The sequence below is a fragment of the Pongo abelii genome, chromosome 4 (assembly GCF_028885655.2).
Source record: "Pongo abelii isolate AG06213 chromosome 4, NHGRI_mPonAbe1-v2.0_pri, whole genome shotgun sequence".
In the NCBI taxonomy this organism is placed as follows: domain Eukaryota; kingdom Metazoa; phylum Chordata; class Mammalia; order Primates; family Hominidae; genus Pongo; species Pongo abelii.
This window is the reverse complement of record NC_071989.2, coordinates 70,614,037-70,639,029: the sequence shown is the minus strand read 5'-3', so window position 1 is coordinate 70,639,029 and position 24,993 is coordinate 70,614,037. Positions and strand designations below refer to the sequence as shown.

General features: G+C 36.1%; 1 protein-coding gene across 1 annotated transcript in view; it reads right to left on the bottom strand.

Moving 5' to 3' along the window:
* ZSWIM6 (zinc finger SWIM-type containing 6) overlaps nt 1–24,993 on the bottom strand; it is a 213,151-nt gene that overhangs the window by 15,149 nt on the left and 173,009 nt on the right. The window contains exons 5-8 of the mRNA XM_024247222.3: nt 9,484–9,663; nt 4,957–5,133; nt 4,537–4,683; nt 769–915 (exon numbers count right to left, since the gene is read on the bottom strand). Of these exons, the coding sequence (XP_024102990.3) occupies nt 769–915; nt 4,537–4,683; nt 4,957–5,133; nt 9,484–9,663 (651 nt within the window). The remainder of the gene's footprint in view (nt 1–768; nt 916–4,536; nt 4,684–4,956; nt 5,134–9,483; nt 9,664–24,993) is intronic.

Here is a 24,993-nt window from a genome sequence, read left to right as displayed (position 1 = left end):
TGTCTCCATTAAAGTGCTTCTATTATAAATCGTAACAAACTTCAACCATCAAACTCCCAAGGAAAGCGAATTCAGACTCATGCCTTTCACCCTCCTGACAGTGTCTGGGTTACCCACAGTCCATGAAGGCAACTATCACGGGGGAAATTATGAACGGCCAAGACTTGAATTCATCCAGCCATAGAAGCAACAAACGGACATCGTTACTCCCTGCCTTACCTCCATCCACTGCCCTTGGGCAGTCTTTTGAGTCAAGATTCTTAAGTTTCAATGGGCCAAAGTGAAATCTCAAAACACAGCTTTCAAGGAATGTATGATATAAAACAGTTTTAAATGACATTTAATACCCCCCCTTAAAGTAGACTAAAATATTTAAGTGACAAGTCACTTTCAATGCAAAGACAAATTTGAAAAGCACCTAGATTTTCTAGTTCTAAATGCTAAGATGTACATCTTTATTTTATATCTTTATGCTAAGAAGTAGTCATAAATGTGGATAAATTCGTAGATACAGAATCACTGGTTAGAAGAGAATAAATATTTTCAAGATTCTCGAAACAGGCTGCCAACTATCAACTCTAAGACTTTTCCCAGTTTTGCAGCAGCCTGCATGAAAGCATGAGAGTGCCCATTTTCTTGCTCTTTTGCTAACCAAAGGTGCTGTTAACTACATGGTTCCATAAAACATAATGTAGAGAAAAACAATGACTACTGCCATTCAGGGTTTAGAAAAAGAAAAGCACATGAGACAAATGTCAATGCTTTTACCTGTAAAATCTGAGAACCCAGAGAGGTTCTCATCATCAATGCGGCAGGCTTCCATAAGGCTACTGAAGAGAGTGCCCACAGGGTCCAGGGGATGTCCAACCCAGCCCTCTAGATTGGTTATCGAGGTTATGCTTTTATGGGGTAGCTCTGTGTAAGAAAAGGGAATTGAGAAATGGGGCAGTAGAAAGGAGATGAAGGGAAAGAAGTGGGGAAAACAGAGGCTTTATCATTTAATAGCAGCATCCTGATAAATCAGTTGTGAATTCTGTTCGAAATTCTCCTTTAATTAAGAAACCAATCAAAAGGTACCATAATTCCCACCTTGTCAATTATTTTGAGTTCTAAAGGTTCATCTGTAAGTCAATATAAATGGTACTGAATTCCCAGGACAGCTCCCAAACATCTATTTAATTCATGTGTCTAGGGTACTGAGTCAACATTACTACTCACACTATTAAATTATGTTGTATAGGAAAAAATGAATTCCAAATTTTCTTTTGAGAAATTAGGAACAACTCTCCCACTTCCCTAGGAGGGGGCATTAGAGAGGACTAAGAAGTCCCACTGGAATTATCAATTGGTAACTCTACCACGATATGCAGAAGAGACCTCTCTAAATCAGTGTTAACTGGGTCATGTAAATCAAGGACTTGAAGGCAGCTGTAGCTTGGGTTAGACTTGTATTCTCACATGAATATCCTTAAATTACCCCCATCACCTTATGAAAGTCTTCCTTAGTGTGAATCTGTAAGCCATTTAAGAGAGAACCTTTGCCATAAAGGGGAATGATAATAGACGATTATATATCATTTGAACGAAATAATCCTTTTCATTTTCTTCACAGAATATTAACGCTTTCAAGTTAAACTGCAGAATGCTGGGAAAAAAAGCTATGTTTAAGATATATTCCATTGTTGTAAGTAATGCAATATTTTACATCTAAGTGTTTACTAAAGTAATAAATAATAGTAGCTCCTTCTTTTCTTTTTTTTGAGATGGAGTTTCACTCTTGTTGCCCAGTCTGGAGCACAATGGTGCGATCTTGGCTCACGGCAACCTCCACCTCCCTGGTTCAAGTGATTCTCTTGCCTCAGCCCCAAGTAGCTGGGATTTACAGGCAAGTGCCATCACGCCCAGCTAATTTTAGTAGCTCCTTCTTAAAGGGAAACATAATAAAATTTACATACAATATAAAATATACAAGAAAAATACTGCCGTGTAAATATCTGAAGAGCCATTCCATGAATCCAATGTTCCTTCACAAGTCTTCTGGTTTTAAGCAGTCAACTATCAGTACATAAAAATGAAAGACAGGCCGGCATGGTGGCTCACGCCTGTAATCCCAGCACTTTGGGATGCCGAGGCGGGTGGATCACCTGAGGTCAGGAGTTCGAGACCAGCCTGGCCAAAATGGTGAAACCCTGTCTGTACTAAAAATACAAAAATTAGCTGGCCGTGGTGGTGGCCTATAATCCCAGCTACTCAGGAGGCTGAGGCAGGAGAATCGCTTGAACCCAGGAGGCAGAGGCTGCAGTAAGCCGAGATTGCACCACTGCACTCCAGCCTGGGGGACAGGGCGAGACTCCATGTCAAAAAAAAAAAAAGAGGAAAAACGGCTTGGCACAATGTATTGAAATTTAAGTCGAGTCCTAGATTCCTTAAAAAGGTCCTTCTATTCAGTTTCTGTCACTGGCTTTCATAAACATAATTAGTAGGAAAAAAGAAACATGAGCACTACTCCTGGAAACAACCAAATAAATATGTTTGCATATATATATATACACACATATACATATATATGTGTGTATATGTATATATGGATGGGGCTAAAGGAAATGCTGTGCTTATATAAACAAATATATTGTCAAGTGATGGAAACTGAGGAAATACGAGAAATCAAAAATAAATCAAGTAAATTGTTTTTTTTCAGAATCAATAAGCTAACACATCATGCCAAATAATTTTGAAAATGTAGAAGATATTCCATTTACTAATCTTGGCCCATAACAAGTAGCTGTTATGGTACTTTAGACTTGTAACAGCTATGAAAAGCCTATTTTTAAAATACAGAAAAACAATTACCAAAAATAAAAGTAGGGAAAGACATAGGTATAGATATGTAATCCTAGTAATACCTAAGAATGGTTGGAAATAAAAGTTTTCATAGCTTGCAAGATAAAAGAGAAATGGGTCTAAGAATGGTCTAGACCTAAAGGTTACAGAATTATCTCAAAGACAATCAAAGGAGTCTAAGTTAACATACTCTGTAACTTACCCAAATGTAAACATGTTTAGGAACACTAGTTAGTTAGGAACTAACATTTTTACACTTTCCTTTTTTATTACAACATTTGAAACAAATTTTAAAAATCAACGTTTATTCATAAAATTTATAATGATTTTTTTAAAAAATCAGATGATCATCATGAACTGGCTCTCTTTTTGCACAGTATAACAAGTGCTGCATTCTTCGTTTGAATATTATCCTTTATACTATTCAGAAATAAATTCCATTCACCATAAGCTGTGTATGTGTTGGAGGAAGAAGGATTTCAGAAAAATTTTCCAAAGTACCTAGCAATGTATTTTGCACACACCAGTGATGATATGAAGAACATCACGAACTGGACAAAGTCATGACAATCGGGGCTCTCACATTCCAATCCCATCTGAGCTTCCCCCTTTCTTTTGACTTTTTTTCACTGTTAAAAGTTACAACAGACACTTGCTCCAACCTCTAGCTTTTTAATAATTTTTAGTTGTACTCTAGTATGTGTATTATCACCCAAGCATTAAAAACAAAAATATAACCAAAACAACAACAAAAACAAAAACCCAGCAACTAAAACTATCCCTCTTAATGAAAAATAAAATCACAGAGTGAAAACGAACCTGCCAAAGAAACATAAAAATAAAACTTATACCTATAGAAGGAACAACATATACATGGATTAGTCAGAAAAAGCATATACATTTCTTTATCTGATCAGGGTCTTATGCATGTAATTCAACCCTTTGCAATTACTATTACTCAGTAATGGTTATTCAAAATTTAAAAGATTAATAAACTGAGATAAAGAGAAGTTAAATGTGTTCTTTCAGCTGACAGCTCATCAAATGTCATTTACAGAATTTGAAAAATCCAGTTCTGTTCTGGTCACTTTAAGTAAATATAGTAACATGTCCTGATGTACAAATTATTACAGCTAAAAAGTTTTAGAATGCTTACACATTGTGCCAAGCTTTGCTTTAAGTGCTTTACAGAAATTAACTTGGTTTAATCTTCTCAACAACTCTAAGAGATAGGCCCTCTACTGAGCCTCACTGCACAGAAGAGAATTCAAAATCACAGAGACGTCAACTGATTGCCTAAGGCACCCATTTGGGATGTTAGGATTGCTGGGATTCAAGCACAGGCTGTGTGTCCTTATTGTTAGAATTAAAATGCACTTCCACAAAATAAGGCATTTAGCTAACATGCATTTTAAATAATTTAGACATACTAGTTATTAAAACAATAAAAAAATTATCCCCCTTAAAAAAGTAACTAACCTGAGAGATTAAAAAAAAAAAATCTTTGCTTACAACATTCAACTAAGAAAAAAAAGCCCCAAATTTCTCACAGATCAGCCATTATTTTAAATGAATGGTGAGTAAAGCCATCATCTATGGTTTTAGTTCTAAAAGCCATCTGTCCCAGAACACAAAACCTAGTAATGTCATCACCAAGAATCCCATTCCAATGGAAACAAACTCCTTCACATTCACCTTTTTTTTGGGTTCGGAACATTTCCAACTGTTTCTGCTGCTGTCGTCTTAATGTATTAACAATAGCTATTGCTAGTCTCAGTGCTTCTCTGGGGTACCCATGAGAACGTAATGCGTCCACTCTTGCACAGGCTGTAGGAACATGTTCTAAAACAGAAAGTCAAGGGGGTAAAGTTGCCACTGTCAGATATATCCATAAAAAAAGAATTTAATAGTAAGATGTTTCTCCCAAAATACTATTAAAAAGACACAAGAAACAATTTCTGAACTTGGATTTGAATGAAAAACTCAGCTCCTATTGCCAAGCATTCATCCATCTCCCATTGAATCCTTCAATTCTCCACCTCCCATTCCAGTAATGCTATAGAAACTAAACAAAGAAGTAAGTCATGGAAATGTCTTTCCGGTTTGGTCACTTACCATGCCAGAGGGGCCACCCGCGGGAGTCGAAGAGGGAGTTTTCAGTGTCGTCATGGTAACAGTAGTTGGTGTATAGGTCACTGCTGATAATGTGCTGCAAGTGGCTATCCTGCCAGTGGAGATCACATGCCTCGATGGCTCGGGTGAACACTGTCCGATGTGGCCTGTTCGATGAATCTGTTTTTTCCACAATTCAGAAAGCCGTGTCAGCTATTATTCACATGTGAATAAATCAGTCATACCATTCTGTGGCCAGATGTTCATGAACACACCCACACACATTGTCCTGCATCCCCTAAGCAAAAGGGTGAAGGGTGAATACTCTCACATCCTAAGTACTAAGAGGCAGGTCAGCCCAATAGCCACCATTCACTCACTTGTTTATCAAACACAAACATTCTGCAGCCATTAAAGCTAAGGTTAAAGGCGTCCTGCAAAAAGAATTGTCAAGTCTAGTTTCCATGCCAAATACACTCAAAGGAGCCACTCGGCACAAAAATCACAGGAAAACTCACTGCTCCCCACTTCTGAGGTGCTGTGGTGGGCTGCCCTGATGGGATCAACAGCTCTCACAAACACTATGCAAGAGATGCGACACCAGCCATGGAACCTTTCAGGATTATGCAGTCAGCCTTTAAAGATATGCATAAGGGTTGTGCTTTTGGTTGTATTTTTTAACTATATTGTGCGGTTTTGCACAATTAAAACTATTATGCTTCTTGGGATATAATGCTTAAATACCACCTTATATCCCAAAGGGCATAAATGCATATATTTAACATTTCACAAAGCCACACAACATAGCTACAAAACAAACCAGCGCACTTACCTTGCCCCTACAGGCTGCCTCCTGACTCCTGGGCAGGTTCCATGACTGGTGTGATGTCCCCAGCATAGTGTATGCCAGGGCATCACAAAAGAGCAGAGCCATACACTCCGAAGAGGGTTCAAGTTTCAGGACCTGACGGAGAAAAGAAATGTTTGGGGAATAAAGGATATTCTCACCCCAACTCCTGGGATTATTCAATTCTTAAGGATCATATGGTTCAAATTCTACCTACACACCCACCCCTTGGGTTCCCACTCTAAACTTACCTTCAACTGTGGCACAAACTTTAGCAATCCTCAACTGGAAATCAGGTTAACAAACTATTTTTATTTATGTGTACTTAACCTAGTTCAAGTATAACCCCTCATTGTTCTGAGACTTAATTATATGAGAAGCAAAATCTGGAGCTTCCTTAATTGGTAAGATTTCATTTTCCTGTCACTGGACCTTTGGCTGAGCACAGACATAAGGGAAAACACAAAAATCAAAGGACAACTGAATTGAGAAGAGACTGGAGAACTCATCCACGCCAACCCCTTTACTCTGCTGATGGAACTGAAAAGCAAGGGAAGTAAAGTGACTTGCCAAGGTCACACCGTCAGGCAGTGACAGTGGAGATTAAAACACAGATACCCTTACTGCAAATTCAGCTAATTCAGCTGGTTTGGAAAGGCTTTCGGCAAGTCTTTAACAAAGAGACATTACTTCAGTTTGGTCTCAGGTCAACTTAGCTATCTGTACCTGAATGGTAGACATATCAAAATGCATGTGTGATAGATCATTTGAGAGGCACATATAATGATGATCTGTTATGGCTCCCACCCAGACTCCTCACTAGAGGTGGATGGATAGAGAAACTGCAAGGGAGAAGGCAAAGCCCTACATTTAAGGACGTTTTGAATCTATTGGGGCTTTTTTGCTGAGCAGAATAAACATAACCATGCCCAGCAAGAAATTGGTTCCATGACCTCTCACAGTCAATTGATCAAATCTTTCAAAGTCCAAGCCTCACATAAGTGTTTTTTAGCCTCATGTAAGTATCTTTTGTCATTTCATTTATTTTGTTAAGCTGAAATCATAGAAACAAAATTTAAAACTAAAACGAGACTTTAAAAGAGCAACTTAGTATTATGCATGTATTAAAAGAGTGAGTTAGAGGTCTGCCTATTGATTTGGCTCAAATAGCAAGCTGTTAACATGATTCCATTTTTATAAAACATTAACAAATACCTGAACCTTTCACATGTTTATATGTGACTGTATAAGTGTAAAGAAATGTTGCGTACACACACTAGGCTTTCAACATGGTTAGCTCTAATAAAACCAATGACAACAAAAGAGGCTAAATACTCATGAAATGAAATTTAAATGACAAGTCCTGTAATAATATGGGAAACACATAAAATTAAGTATGTAGCTAGACATAGAAGATATACAATTAAAAATTTGGTTTGACTAGGTATCAAAATTAGTCAACTTTTTAAAATCTTGAATGTCGGTGGCTATTCAATCTTGCAGTAAGATTGAAAAAAGAGAAATAATTATCTTGATCAATTTTTTTAAATGATAAATACATATATTTGTAAGAATTTTTCATAAAGTACACAAAATAGTAATACATGCTGATTAAGGAAAACTTGGGAAATTAAGAAAAGTAAAAAGGAGATATTTTTGTTCTACTGAAAAAATTATAAAACTGGCTATAATTTTGGTATATTAAAAATTATTCTCTTTCAAAGGGTATAGATTGCAATGTTGTTATTCATTAATTCTAACAAATTACCTCAGCAGAGGCAGAGCCTGGATAAGCCCTTCACATTCACTCCAATGTGTAAACACAAGAAATTCTGTCCCCGGCCTACACTGTGTGCACACTCAGTCCAGCCGCAATGGCACAGCTGCTGGACTCTATTGGCCACCACAAGCTCTACCCTGGGTAGCCAGCTGAGCTGTACAGGGAAGGCACTACAGGTATGAACGCTACCAGACCTCCTCTCTTCTGACAGCCCCTCAGAAGGATGGGGGTATTCTGCTAAAAGTAGGTACCCTGGTGCCTTTAGGTCCAACAGATATAAACACTGCCCTTAGAAACAAGGTCCCAAATTGTATCACCTAGGCCAAACCGTAAGTGAAATGAACTCTTTAAGTCTGGAGGCTGGACCATTTCTTACCAGCTTTCTAAGGCCATGAAATATTCATGCTTAATCAAGGGTAACAGAACAAATGGAATGTAAAAAGTAAAATGTAAAATGTTTGAGTAGCAGTCCCCAAAAGCAGTGGGGAATGAAACATAGTAGAAATAGAAGGGGATTAAGGATATTACCTATGTAGATGTAGGCATACCCTTTCCTAGCAATGGAAGAGAATAAATGTTGAACAATTAAACTTAAAAATTCTGAGCACCTGGAAAAAAACTGGGGGTATGTGGGATACATTTATTTTCTTCAAAGTTATTAAATACAATCAGCATGGGCAATAAAGATATGACAGACTTCAAATACTGAATTCCCATGGCAAATATCTCTAGACAAGGCAGAGTCAGACAATTGTCTTTCTCAAGTCCTAAAACTTCTTTTTGATTGGAAAAGTCCCTATGGAGTAATACATATCATTTTCTTTCTTTGCAGAGACTAAAAACACTATACTAACATCACATTCAAACTCAGCACATTGTTCCAGTTATTTCTAGTAGTACAAATTCCGCATGTGGCTAGTACATAGAGAATGTAGTCTTGACTCTGAATCCTAATGTTATTTAATTCCCACCTTGCTTCTATCATGACTTTAAAATCTTTCAAATTTTCTCCCAAAAAATGCACTGAATCATGCAAAAATAGCGCCATGAATTAGTTAATAAAATTTCTACTGGCAAGAAATAATTACTTAAGAATTTCATTTTGAAAGGGAAGAGAACATTCTGCAGCAGGTAGAAGGGAAATGGGGCCAAGGAAGGAAGTTTTTTAAAGATGGGAGAGACTTGGGTTGAATAGATATGTACAATAGAGACGGAGGAGCTTAAAAAACAAAACAAACAAACAAACAAACAAAAACAGGACAGAAATGAGAGACAGAGGTTCTTTTGGAAATGTCTGGGAGCATTTCTTGGTTGTCCCAAAACTCGGAGGGCACTATTAGCCTACAGCAGGTGGGGACAACTATGCTAGACAACCCCTCACAATAAAAAAATTTCCCAGTAAAATGTCAACAGCATTCTATGTCCTTCAGTCGAGTCATAAAATATTTCCTTACTACATTTTAAAACTAAGAATTTTTAAGTGACTAAATTATGCAGTAGATCAAACATGGATTGACCAACAAAGATAAAAACATATAGCTCCTCAAGCCTCTTGATAGTTTGTTTTAAAAGTAATATATTAACCATCCTACTCCATGATCTTTTTAAACTAGAGAAGAATGTCCATAATAAATCATTAATAGGCCATTTTGACACATACTAGTATATAAGTATTATATCCATCCGTATTCTGAGAATATAAAAAAGTGTACAAATATCTCAGTTAAATTTAAAACATACCAACAGACACACATACACTCACAGTCAACATATATTAAGTACTGGAGTTGTAAGTTCTTAAGTTGGTAAAATCATTTTCCCATATACATTGTAAGTTACTATTATAAGCACATATGCATAATTAAGTAGCTACAATTTAAGCAGAACATTATGGTAGACTCACCTTGGTTGGCATTTGCACCCTGAGGCAGAGCATTGGTTAAGTTGGGTAATTCACTGCCATGATTTCCATCTTCCCATGGACAGACATCAACACTATTCCATTTCTTCAGCTGTTTTAGCCAACTGGCCTTTTGCTCCAACTTGCAGTGGGGGTTTAAAACTATACACATCCACAGAGCACCTAATTTAAAGGAGGAAAGGAAAATAAATGTTCAAAAATTATAAAAATATCCAATGTTATCAAGTTAAATTGTTTAAATTTATTAAAATTTAAAAATGTAATTTATATTATATTTAAAATTTTAAATTTAAATTATTTAAATTATCAACTTAATTATAAATTTTAAACAATTTCAAAATAGATCCAAGTCAGTCATTTTTATAACTCAATTCTCCTTAACGTAAGCCACAAATCCCACAGAGAGTTTATTGAAAGAAGGATAGTAGATCCAAAGTTTGAACCAAATATCCAAATACTCTTACATAATAAAATATACTTCATATTTCACAAATGCCAATAGTAATCAACTTCTTACTTGTATGACATTTTAGACAAAAATGCCAATAACATATACAATCCCAGTGTCCAATTTACAGACTCTATACATGGATACTGCAATATATCACTCCAAATGGTTCTGCACAAAAATTGAATTTACTTTCTAAAATTACTTTTTACAATAAAATCATCAAGGCATATAGTGGACACAAATAACTTCCTGTTCTCCTTATAATTTCAAACTTTATTATGTTTATTAATTAGTGTGCATATTTATCTGTCAGTAAATATGTCTCTTTTCTGAAGAAAAGAGAGAAAATGTGAATAGTTTGGGGCACAGAAAAGCCAGTAAAATAGGTCTTTCAAAAATAAAATTCATTTAAACATACTTCCCTAAATGATTTAATCAGGAACTGATTTTAAAAATATAGTTGAAATCACTAAATTTATATGTTCATGAGTAAAATTACTAAACCATAATCAAAATTTCCCTAGTTTTTCAAAGGAAAGGCAATCATACATTTAGAATAAAGGCATAACTCATAATTTGAATAATTAAGGTCCAATAAATTATTCCTTTCTACATTCTTCGAAGAGGTAGAAAATTCAAGAAAATATTTCACAAATTTTAAAAGTTCAAGTTTTACTTAAATTTCAAAGCAAGGCAGATACCTGTATTCCAAAGCTTTTCACAACACTACTTCTTTGAAAAGGATGTGTGCATGTCTGTTTATGTTTTAATCATTTGTTAGTTAAATGCATAATAATGGTAGGAATGAAAACTGTTTATGTTTTATTTGTCCAAAAGATAGGGCTTACATTCTTCCTCATTAAAAATAAACAAGCTTCTTCCATTAGGGCAGGGGTCCCCAGCCCCCAGGCTGCAGACTGGTACCAGTCTGTGGTCTGTCAGGAACTGAGCCATGGCCTGTTAGGAACCTGGCCACACAGCAGGAGGTGAATGGCAGACGAACAAGTATTACCGTCTGAGTTCAGCCTCCTGTCAGATCAGCGGTGGCATTAGATTCTCGTAGGAACACGAATACTATTGTGAAATGCTCATGTGAGGGATCTAGGTTGCATGCTGCTTATGGGAATCTAACTAATGCCTGATAATCTGAGGTGATACAGTTTCATCCCGAAAGCATCCTCTCCCACCCCCCATCCGTGGAAAAACTGTCTTCCATGAAACCAGTCCCTGGTGCCAAGAAGGTTGGGGACTGCTATGTAAGAGTATCTATTACTTTAAATATCAAATAGCTTTTATCAACAGAAAACAAAAAGGGCCACAACCTATCTAAGCCACAGATATTTACAATCTGCATTTCTATATTTTAAAATGCCAATTAAAAATACAACATGGCTAGTGAAGATGGGGTAAGCCCACACCCGTCCCTCCCAATGATAACAACAAAAACTTTGGAGAAAATACAAAAAGTAGTACCCTGAGGATTCTGAAAAGTAAGAGCAAGCAGATTGGAGAGATAAAATAAAACCTGGAGAAGCAACCCTGATGGGGGTGACCTGCCATTATGTTTCCTCTTCTTTTTTTTCTCCTAGCATTGAAATAAAATTAGCCCCATCCAGGGAACTTTATAAACGACACATGCAGCAAAAACTTGAGAACCCTTATCTAGCTGGTGTAAGCACCGGGAAAAAGGACCCCCAAACCACGAGGTGGAAAGGGGGATCTCTGAATTCTGTGTACAAACTGGTAGAAGTCCTGGTCACACTTCATGTGCATGAGGCAGATCCAAGGCAGCATAACCAAGGCTTTGAAAACTAACTGACATTGGAACTATCACCCAGTGGAGGGGAAACAATTTATGGTCTGAATCTACCCTGGTTTGTTGCATGCTTTAAGGAATTTTTTAAAACAATCTCCTGAGGATTTCAATTCTTTAAACAATCCCCAGGCTCTCATGATACAATATTCAAAATGTCCAGGACTCAAAATTATGTGACTTATGAAGAAACAGCAAAATGTGACCAATTCTCAAGGGGAAAAAACCGTCAACAGATACCAAGCAAGATGAACTAGATGTTAGAATTATCAGTCAGAAGCTCGATACCAACTACTGTAATTATGCTCCATGAGATGAAAGTAAACACTATTGAAAGGAATAGAAAGACAGTTTTCACAAGTGAAATATAAACTATACAAAAAGAACTAAACAGAAATTTTAGGGCCAATAAAACAATATCTGAAATTAAAAATTAAATGGATGGGATCAATAGCAGAATGGAGATGACAGAGGGAAAAGTCAGTGAATGTGAAGCTAGAAATGATCTCAACTGAAGAAAAGAGAGAAAAACAACTAGGCATAAATGAGCCGAGCCTTAAAAACAAGTAAGAAAATATCAAAAGGTTTAACATTTATGTCGTTCGATTCCCAAAAGATGAGGAGAAGAAAAAATTGGAAGAAATCATGAATGAAAACCTCCCAAATTTGGAGAAAGATAAGAACTTACAGATCCAAGAAGCTTAGCCAACCTCAAATAAGATAAACTCAAAGAAAACCATTCCCAAACATATCATAAACTGCTGAAAAGCAAAGATGAAGAAAAAAAATCCTGAAAACAGAGAAAATCAAAATACCATATATAGAAGAATAGTGACTTGAATAATTAGAAATTTCTCATCAGGAAACAGAATACAAACGAACAATATCTTTAAAGCATTAAAAGAAACTGAAGTGTCAATGAGAATTCTATATCCAGCAAAAATATCATTCAGGAGTGATGATGAAACATAACCATACCCAGATCAGGGAAAATTTACAGTATTCGTTGCCAAGACATCTGTTCTAAAAGAAATGTTGAAGGAAATTCTTTACGCCGAGGAGAAATAGTATCAGAAGGAAACTTGGAAGTTCAGGAATAAAGGAAGAACAATAGAAATGATAAATATCTCAGTAAATAGATTATTTTTGACTTAAAAGTTCTTTAAAAGTATGACGGTTAAAAGCAAGAATTTAAACACCATTTTGTGGAGTTTTAAATGCATATAGAGGTACTGCACATGACAACTATAACATAAAAAAGGGAGAGTAAAGGAAAAATATATATAAAAACTGTATCTATAAACTATATATATAAGATACATATATATTTGCCATGTTAAATGGCATGTAGAGCCTAACAACCACAAAACTATATATATATACAGATATGTATTTTTTGTTATACTCTACATGCCATTTAACATGGCAAAATATTGACTTCAAGTAGACTGTGAAAGCTTAGGTCTGTTTACTACAATGCTGATACCACCAAAAATATTCTAGGAGATACAAACACAAAGGATAATATAAATTAAATTATAATAAAATATTTGTAAAATAAATAATCCAAAAGAAAGCAAGAGAGAGGGAAGAGATGAATGGAAACAGAGGGGATAAACAAAAAACAAATGATTAAATGGTAGACCTAAATTCAACAACCACATCAATAATTATATAAAATATAAATGGTCTAAACATACAAATTAAAAGAAATGGTCAAATCAGGCTAAAAAACAAGACCTAAATCTTTCTTATACTGTGTATAAGAAATCCACTGTAAATATAATGACACAGATTAAATGTAAAAGGAAGAAAAAAGATATACCATGAAAAAACACTATAAAATAAGGCTGGTATGACCATATCAGTATCAGATAAAGCCAACTTGAGAACAAGGAATACTATACCAGGTATAAAGAGGGGCATTACATAAAGATAAAAGGGAGAGTTTTCCAAAAAGACATAATCCCAGATGACTCTGCTGCACCTCACAATAAGACCTCAAAATACAGGAAGCAAAACTGACAGAGCTTAAAGGAGAAATAGACAAATCCACAATTATATTTGGAGACTTCAACATTCTTCTTTCAGTAACTAACAGAGCAAGTAGCCAGAAAATTAGCAAATACCTGAACACTGCTATGGTCTGAATGTGTCCCCCAAAGTTCATGTGTTAGAAACATGATCCCCAATGCAACAGTGTTGAGAGGTGAGGCCCTTAAGAAGTAATTAGGTCATGAAGGCTGTACTCTCATGAATGGATTAATGCTGTTATGGTGGGAGTGGGTCAGTTATCTCAGGAGTAGGTTTCTGATAAAAGGATGATTTGGGGCCTCTACCCTACTCTCTTGCATGCGTGATTGTCTTGCCCTTCTGTCCTGTGTCATGGAATGATGCAGCAAGAAGGCCCTTGCCAGATGCGGGGCCCTCAACCTTGGACTTACCAGCCTCCACAACTGTAAGAAACAAATCTCTGCTCTTTATAATTTATCCAGTCTCAGATATTCTGTTACAGCAGCACAAAAAGGACTAAGATGAACAATATCAACCAACTCAACCTGACATTTATAAAACACTTCACCTAACATTAGCAGAAACAAACCAACAAACAAAAACCTACTGTTCATTTATTTATTTATTGAGACAGGATCTTCCTCTGTCGCCCAGGCTCGAGTGCAGTGGTATGATCATAGCTCCCTGCAGCCTAAAACTCCTGGGCTGAAGGAATCATCCTGCCTCAGCCTCCCGAGGAGACAGGGTCTCACTATGTTTCCCAGGCTGGACTCAAACTATAGCTGTCCTCAAGCAGTCTTCCCGCCTCAGCCTCCCAAAGCTCTGGGATTATAGGTGTAAGCCACTGTGCCAGCTAAAACCTACTATTTTAAAATGTACAAAAAACATTCACCAAGACAGTCTATATCCTAGGCCATAAAACAAATTTTGACAAATTTAAAAGAACTGAAATCACACCACGTATACATTCTCTGACAAAACAGAATTAACTTAGAAATTAGTAAAAGGTATTTGAAAAATTCCAAAATATCTGGAAATTAAACAACATACTTCTAATAACTCATAAGTCAAAGAAATAGTCACAAGGAAAATCAGAAAATACTTCATATTGAATAAAAATGAAAAAATATTTTGAAATTTATGGTATACAGCTAAAAAAGTGTTGAGAGAAAAATTTAGAGTATTAAATGCTTATAGTGGAAAATAAAAAGGATTCAAATCAATGATCTAAATATCCACCTTAAGAAAATAGAAAAAGAATGAGAAACCAAGGTCAAAGAAAGCAAAAGAAAGGAAGAGATCAGAAATCTATGAGACTGAAAACAAGCAGGAAAAAAATCAATGAAACAAAAGGTGGTTCTTTAAAAAGATTTATAAAATCAATGAAGCTATAGCCAGGCTGACACACACACACACAAAAAAAAAAAGAGGAGAGGGACAGAGAGAGAGAAAGAGAGAGAAGATACACACTACCAGTGTCAGGAATAAAAAAAGGGCACGTCGGCCAGGCGCAGTGACTCACGCCTGTAATCCCAGCACTTTGGCAGGCTGAGGCAGGCGGATTGCCTAAGGTTAGGAGTTTGAGAAACTCCAACAGCCAACATGGTGAAACCCTGTCTCAACTAAAAATACAAAAAAAATTAGCCAGGCATGGTGGCATGTGCCTGTAAACCCAGCTACTTTGGAGGCTGAGACAGGGGAATTGCTTGAACCAGGGAGGTGGAGGTTGCAGTGACATCATTATAGATCTCAGAGATATTAAAAGGATCCTAAGGGAATACTCTGGACAACTTTATGCTCATAAATTCTACAACTTAGATAAAATGAAAAAATTCCTTGAAAGTCACAAACTACCAAAGCTCACTCAAGAGGAAATAATAATCTAAATGGTTGTAAATTAATTAAAGAAATTAAATTTGCAGTTAAAAATCTCTAACAATACAGATCCAGATGTTTCCCTGGAAAAGTCCACCAAACATTTAAGAAATACTATCAATTCTACACAATGTCTTCCAGAAAATGGAAGAGGAGGGAAGGGTTCCCACCGTATGGGGCCAGCATTATTACCCCGATACTAAAACCAGATGAAAACATTACAAGTAGGCTCAACTGCAGATCAATATCCCTCAAGAGCATAGAAGTAAAATGTCTCAACACAAATATTAGCAAATCTAATTAAGCAATATCAGAAAAGGAAAATACGCAACAACATAGGGTTTATCACAGGACTGCAAAGCTAGTTTAACATTCAAAAATAAATTAGTATAATTCACCATATTTAGACTAATGAAGAAAAACCATATGATAATCTCAACAGATACAGAAAAAGCATTTGGCAAAATTTGACATTCCTTCATGATAAAGCAAGCTCTCAGTAAACTAGGAATAGGAGCGAACTTCCTTAACCTGATAAAGGGCATCTGCAAAAAATCCTATAGTTAACACAATAATAGCAAAAGACTGAATATTATTCCCCTAAGATAGAAACAAGGCAAAGATGTCTGCTCTTACCACTTCTATTCAGCATCACACTGGAAATTCTAGACAGGCCAATAAAGCAAGGGAAGGGGATTAAAGACATCAAGGGGAAAGGGCAAAATTGCTCCTAGAACCAGTAAGTATAACAAGGTCATATTATATAAGTTCAAATGAAAAAAAAAAAAAACTCAAATCAAACAAAAAACTGTAGATATATATCCTAATTATGAACAATGGAAATCAAAACTTACCCAAAAAGTACTATTTATCTTAGTACCAAAAAATCTTGGCTTATAATTCTAAGAAAACACGTGCAGTCTCTATGTTAAAAACTACAAAACGCTGATGGAAGAAATCAAAGACAATATTGAAAAGTGGGAGGTTACCATGTTCATGGATTGGAAAACTCAATACTGTTAACATGTCAATTCTCCCCAGATTGATCTATATATTCTACATAACCTCACTCAAAAGTGTTTGTGTGTATACTGACAAGAAATGCAATAGAATGAATAGCCAAAACAATTTTTAAAAAGGGCAAAGTTGTAAGAAGGACAAAGACAAAAGATTTAAGAATTCCTATAAAGCTACAGTAATCAAAACTGCACTAGTGATGAAGGGATAGGCACATAGATCGAAGGAACAGAATACAGTTCAGAAATATACCTACATAAATATAGTCAATTGAAGGTTCAAAGTCAATTGAGTGGAGAAAAGGTAAGTTTTTTCAACAACTGGTGCTGGGAACAATTAGATATTCATGTGAAAAAAAATGAACCAAAATCCATATTATATACTTTATAAAAAATTAACTCAAAGTGGATCATGAACCTAAATAAAAAAATTAAAACCATAAAACTGCTAGAAAAAAGTTTAGGAGAAAATCATTGTAACCTCGATTTAGGCAAAGATAATATTAGATGCAAAATCAAAAGCATGACCAATAAAAGACAAAATTGATAAAGTAGACTTCATCAAAATTTAAAAGTTTTATTCTACAAAAGACACTGTTTAGAGAATGAGAAAACAAGTTACAGACTAGGAGAAAATACCTGCAACTTGTACATGTGATAAAGGACTTGGATCTAGAATACATAAATCCTCTCAAAACTCATTAAGGAGTTTAACTCAATAAAACTGGGCAAAGAAAAGACTATTAAGCCAAGAAAAGACACAGAGGAAACTTAAATGCATATTAACTAAGTGATCCAATCTGAAAAGGCTACATACTATAATATTCCAACTATATGACATTCTGGAAAAGAGAAAACTATAGATAGGATGGTAAAAAGAACAGTGGCAGCCAGGAGTTTGGGTGCAGGAAGAGATGAATAGGAACAGCATAGAGGATTTTTAGCATAGTGAAACTACTCTGTTTGATACTTTAATGGTGGATACATGTATCATTATACATTTGTCCAAACCCATCAAATGCGTACTACCAAGAGCGAACCTCTAATGTAAAGTATAGACTTTGGGTCATAATAAAATGTCAGTGTAGGTTCATCAATTGTATGACTCTGGTGGGGGATGTTGATAATGAGACAGAATATGCATAAGTTGGGGGGAAGGGGTATATGGGAAATCTCTGCTCAATTTTTCTGTGAATCTAAAACTGCTTTAAAACACATAGTCCATTTTTTCAGAAAAGGGCAAAAAATTTAGAAAGACATTTTACCAAAGAAGATACACAGATGGCAAATTGCAGACAAAAAACATACTCAATATTGTTAATCATTAGAAAATACAAATTAAGATCACAATGAGATACCATTATATATGTATTATAATAGCTACAATTATTAAAAATTTTTTTTAACCTGACAGCAACTGCAGGCAAGGATGTGGAGCAATTTGGAATGCTCATAAATTGTTGTTTGAAGAGTGTTTAAAATGGCATAGACTCTGGCAAACAGTTTGGCAGTTTCACATGAAGTTAAATGTATTTTGACCATATGACCCAGCAATCCCACTCTTCGGGATTTGCCCAAGAGAAATACAAATTTATGTTCACACAAAAATTTGTACAAGAATGTTTACAGCTGCTTAATTTGTAAATGTGAAAGACAGGAACCAATCTAGATGTCCTTCAACTGGTGAATGCATAAACAAACTATGGTACATTCATACAGAGGATACCACTCAGCAATAACAACAACAAAAACCCACTGATGTACACATAATATCTCAAATACACTATACTAAATAAAGGAAGCCAGAATCAAAAGGGTATACACACACAAGCTTATTATTCAACTGATATGATATTCTGGAATGGCAAAACTAAAGGGACTGAGAACAGATCAGTGGTTGCTAGGAACTGGGACAGCATGAAGGAATTTTTGGGGGGTGGTAGACTGTTCTCTATCTTGACTGCGGTGGTGGTTACATGACGATATGCATTTGTCCAAACTCAAAACTGTACACTAAAAAATTTTAGTGTATGTATTTTTATAGTACTTACAGTATGTATGTATTTTATAGTATAAGACTTGTACAATCTTAAAAATTAAATAATCATATTCCCATTAATAGTCACCATTTATTGGGTGCCCACTATAGGCTAGAGGCATCATATTTAGGGCTTTACAATCATTTATCATTAACTTGTTACAATAACCCTTCACAGTCAGAATTACTATTCTATTTTAAAGGTAAGTGTCTTAGTCTATTTAGGTTGCTATAACAAAAATACCATACATTTGGTAGCTCATAAACAACAAACATTTACTGCTTACAGTTCTGGAGGGTAGGAAGTCCAACATCAAGGTGCAAATTTGGCATCTGGTGAGGGCATGCCCCTCATAGATGGCACCTTCTAATTGTGTCCTCGCATGGGGAAAGGCGTAAGCAAGCTCCCTGAGGCCTCTTTTATAATAGCACTAATCACACTCACCAGGGCTTCACCCTTATGATCTGATCACCTCCCAAGGGCCCCAACTCCTAATGCCATCACCTTGGGGGTTAGAATTTCAACATAAAAATTTTGGGGAGGACATAAACATTCAGACCATAGCGATAAGAAAACTAAAACTCAGAGAGGTTGAGGTCCTTAAAAACAAGATGCTAAATATTCTTGGCAACTTTAAACAATGATTTCTATGATTTTGAAGAAAAAAGAACTCCATAAAACTCAGATGCTTACAGAAATGCATGCTTACATTTCTCTAATTAGAAAATTTCCATTTTGCAGAATAAGAAATTTTTAAAAAACCAAGCCTTTATTAATTTGCTAGCAACATTCTTTTATTGCTCACCTCCCTAAAGAGAGGTTTCATCCTGAAAGATGTTCTTAATGTTAGATTCAAGTTCAAAGCTATAATAGATACGGTCTTTTATCTTAACAGTCATCACTACAAAAGCTGTAATTACCCTTAATAACCAAGTTAACCAAATTGAGCAAGTCATTCTCCAAATTTTATTAATTCAGAGTCCCACTTTGGACATTTATCTCTTTTCCCTTCAATACGCCTGAAACATGTGTAGCTTTAAAAATAGAGCTATTTGATGATTAAACACTTCATTCTGCTGTCCCTCTGAAATAGTAACCCTTTAAGGACTCGGCCAAAACCAGGACAGAAGGCTCAGTGAGAAGTCATCATTTTCTGCACCTAACAGAGGACCTGGCACCTAGTCAGGTACTACTGGTTCTTTCACAAAGAACACTTAATTATTTGCTATGAATTACAATAAAAGCAAGTTCAATACTTTTAAATTACTTTTCTGGCTTCAAGGCATCAAAGTATATAAAGGCTATTATCAAATTGCTGGTGTGTGCATCATCTGGCACATATCAGCTCTAGCTTTTCTCTAACATCCAGCATGTTTCTACTCTCCTTTCTAATACTACGCCTATTCCATACTCAGTGATTTTGGCAAAAAGATGGCACTGTAATATACAAGGCAAAGTAAACCAAAACTAGGGAGGCAATCCCCCAGGGAAGAAAAAAAAAAAAGCATTCGTCACACAAAGTAAATGGTTCCAATCCACTTAGTGGTCTTAAACCTATTCACATCTTACACCTAGCCAGTCAGAGAATGTGGGCAGAATGTTGCTGAGGCAGAACACAAATAGTCATGCAAGCCATTTGGTTACTTCTGCACCCCCCCAAAAGCAGAGTGCCAGTGGACAAGAACCCATACTCGGCAAATGTGGGTGGCAAGAATGAACTCTACTCCTTGAAAGCCAATCTTTTCCATCAAACATTCAGATGTACAAATTATCACCACCATTTTGCCCCACCTCACACACTTATTGTTTTACATTTCCAAGCAGAAGAAGTTTTTGATGAACAAGGTCTGATCTGGAAAGGTTAAGATATGGATTACCAGCCATAAGACCTTAGGCAAGCACACTGAGGCTCTCGGTGGTGGCAGTTCCCTCATTTAACCAATAGGAACGATAATTTCTAACCTCATCAGGTTGTTTAGACTTGAGTGTTTTTGCTAAATGTTGAATTCACACAGCTTCAAAAGGTGCACTCCTGCAAACCATTGTGATGAAAGACTTGGACGTTGAAGAAACTGAGAATCAACAGTTAAAACAGAATTGGAGTGCTCAGACTAAAGAACCACTCAAAATCACTCTGAATATCCTTATAAGTATTTTACATTTAATAAAATAAAACAAGACAACATATTAAACAAAAATCAGTAACTTTAAATACTTCTGAAACTTGTAATGATGAGTTCTTGAACAATTAATTTCCACTTGGCATTGAAACACATTTCAATCTCTCCTTTTCCCTTGGTTTCAATAAGCGACTTTTAAATGTGTTTTGTTTTCCGGTAGACATTATTCTCTCTAGCTCCCAGGACTCCAGTCTGGGCCTATAGGCAAAGAGAGTGATTTAAAGGTCTGAGATGCTTTGGCAATTTTCAAATCACTGGTGTGTGCATCACCTAGCTTCTGGATTATCAACTGCATCCTCACCTACTCCCACCAGGAGGCATTTCTGAAACACATCTCCAACCCAACAGGGTTACTGAACATTTTCTCTATGTGTGTACTCTTCCTTCAGCTTCCTTCTCTCTGGATAACCTCCTATAGTATCTTTGTCAAAACACTTCTAGTCTACCATCCACTCTGCCATTTTAGTTTTAATGCCCAGGTTCCATAGTCATCTATAGAAACTTAAAATTAAAAGTTATCAGAACTTATTTTGGGGAAAATAACTCAGAAGTCAAACCATGTGAAATCCTACATAAGAGTTTGAAGATGATGATAAATTACTGTAAATGAAATATTATGAAAAATGAAAATGTATAATACTCTAAGACTGTGTTATACTCTTTCCTATAATATTGACAAACATCTAACAGTCCAATTCAAGGGATATGATTAAGTAAAATAATAGAACTTCAGTTTTACACATCATCATATATTACATTTCTGGGGCTACTAGCATTTGGAGAATAACCATTAGAAGAAGGCATGAAGTGTTGTTAGACTTATAACCACTGTTCTTGTTACTAAAAACTACTCTAAAACTTAGTGACTTAACAATACACCATTATATCTCACGATTCTGTAAGTTAGAAATTCTCTCTCTCCTCTCCCCTTTCATCCTGTGTCAATATGGCCTCTGCATGTGGATAGCATGGGCTTTCTGATAGCAAGGCCGACTGAGGATAGCCAGACTTCTTATATACAGAAACTCAGGGCTCCAAGATCTTTGATGAGATGAGAAGTGGATGTTGCTCGTCACGTAAGGCTTGGGCCCAGGAAGTGGCCCAAGATATCCTTTGATGTATTCTGTTGATCAAACATGTATAAAAATCACCCAGATTCTAGAGGAGGGAACAAAGACTTCATATTTTCATGAGACAGTAGTAAAGAATCTGTGGCCATCTTTAACCTATCACAGTTACCAAAAAAGATTATAAATCTGCTAGATTACAAACTAGAAAACTAAATTATTTGCAAATGAGTATAAGAATGTCATTAGTTAAAATAATCAAACTCAAACAAACCATTCATCATATGAGAAGAGCTGTTAAGTCAAGCAATACAAAGAAGTCATTATGAAAATTTAATAGTATAAAAGGTATCTCAATATACCTTGCAATATTTAATGCTGGTTTGTATGCTAATTTTATCCCTTCAAAGAAAATCCTAAGAATATCGGGTAACACATTTTGGATTCCTAATTAGATTCTACATTTAAAATTTTAAATATCTTTAGGGTGCAAAGATTGCTCCACTTAATTCCGCTAACATACTTCTAAAAGTGAGTGGCATCTACACTTATCCACCTGACAATAATTGCTGCCATTTATTGAATGTTTATTTCACACTAACCCTGTACTGAATGTTTTACACGTATTTTCACATTTCACCCTCACATGAAAAAGAAGCCCGCTTTATAGATAAGGAAACTGATGTGCAGAGAGAAGTAGAAAATTGTGCTGCTATTAAGGGAGCCAGGATCTGGTCTAAGATTCATGTGCCCCTAAAACCAATATTCTTAAACACTATGGTGTTTAACCTTCGATCTAGCTATGTGGTCAGAAGGTTCTTCTGTAAGTTGGAATTTGTATGTATAGTTATGTATATATGAATTCCAAAATAAATGATATTAGTCTTGACAGAATCATCATTCCATTTCTCATATTTCAGCATATGATATAAATAGTATATTATCGTCTGAAATTATGAAGTATCCTTAAATGCACAGCTAATAAATTCTGTACTTTAACCACATGTTCTTATGTACTTAGAACATGTCTCACCCATATATACGAAAGCACATCCAACAAAAACTTACACAGGTCCATCTAGAAATAGCTTAAATTAACAAAAGAAAACTGCATTTTTCAGGACTGACAGGCAAAGCAAATAAGTAATTTCATTGTAGATTGAAACAGTAGAAAAATAAAAGCTCAACTTATGATTCAAGATTGATTATTCAAGTCAGAAGAAATCTGTTTTCTCTGAAAACATTGAGCTTGGCTCTGTTAGAGTTAAGTCAGTGTCAGCATTTCTGGAATAATGCACATGTATGCTGTTTGCCTCCTGGGGTGTGTTTCTGGGTAGAGCATTATGATTTGTGACTCAATACATCAGCTGTTCATTGCTACCCCCCACCACCAATAAAACTTGTTTTTCAAGTTCCTTCTCCTTCATGGTTTTTTTGTTAACATAATCATCCCAGTAATTAAAATAAAAGCTGTACCTTTTGTGGGGTTTTTTGAACAATGAATTGATTGATTAAGTAAAAGCTATGCACTTTCTATCAAAGATACCATTGGAATTTTTGACAAATATTGGTCTTCTCCATATATCCCAGGAAAACAACTATGTGTATAATATTACTGGAGAAAGCACAGGGCCATTAACAGTGGGGAGTGTGGAGCAGCCGGTGGGGGCTGAGGAGCAGTACAACCAGCATCACCTTCTCTAAAGGTGAATAAGAAAGGCCAGTGGCTCCCTTTCTTCTGTCTCAAATTCAGAAAAACAAAGGTTATTACAGGGAAAGTTTAATTTCTACTTTTTATTATGTTTATCATTATAAAGTAATGGCAGGCAAAGTAAAACAATCACTTTTGGTATTTCCCAGGCTTCCACGGCTATTAAACAATTCATAATATTTGTCATATTTATTTTTGTTCTCAGAGGCTATTATAAGAGTCTAGAATTTCATGCATGATCCAATTAACTAATTATACTTAGAGGCCATGAAATGCCTAACTGCAGTCACAAATAAGAGATCACTGGCATAATTAGTTGTGCTAGCAAAACTATTGTCACAAAATTTCTTAGGTCAAACCACACTAAAATTGTGACCCTAATTATAGTATTGTTCTCAGTACAATGCTGTCTTAATATGTCAGTCATCCCATGTTTGGAAAATAACTTTTTTTTTTTCTTTTTGGAGACAGAGTCTCGCTCTGTTGCCCAGGCTAGTGTGCAGTGGCGCGATCTTGGCTCATTGCAATCTCTGCCTCTCAGGTTCTCCTACCTTAGCCTCCCGCAAGTAGCTGGGATTACAAGTGTGCGCCACCACATCCAGCTAATTTTTGCATTTTCAGTAGATATAGGCCAACACTGTGTTGGCCAGGCTGGTCTCAAACTCCCAACCTCAGGTAATCCACCCGCCTTGGCCTCCCAAAGTGCTAGGATTACAGGCGTGAGCCACCGCACCTGGCCTGAAAAATAACTTTTAACTGGGGAAAACTTTCTGCTTTAAATTTGATATGCCAGTTTTTAATTCACTAAAACATTTCTAGGAAAATTTCAAAATAAAACCTCGGGAATACGGCAAAAATAATTTTTGAGATTGTTCCGGTCAAGCATGGCAAAACCATTAGCTAAATGGCACACAATTGGTTATTACTTAACCAAGTTCTGACAAAATTCTAAAGTAAAATAACCAAATTTTTGTTGTCAAGAAAGAAAATAAATCGGCCGGGCGCGGTGGCTCACGCCTGTAATCCCAGCACTTTGGGAGGCCGAGGTGGGTGGATCATGAGGTCAGGAGATCGAGACCATCCTAGCTAACATGGTGAAACCCCATCTCTACTAAGAATACAAAAAATTAGCTGGGCGTGGTGGTGGACGCCTGTAATCTCAGCTACTAAGGAGGCTGAGGCAGGAGTGGCATCAACCAGGGAGGTGGAGCTTACAGTGAGTTCAGATCGCGCCACTGCACTCCAGCCTGGGTGACAGAGCGAGACTCTGTCTCAAAAAAAGAAAGAGAGAGAGAGAGAAGGAAGGAAGGAAGGAAGGGAAGGAAGG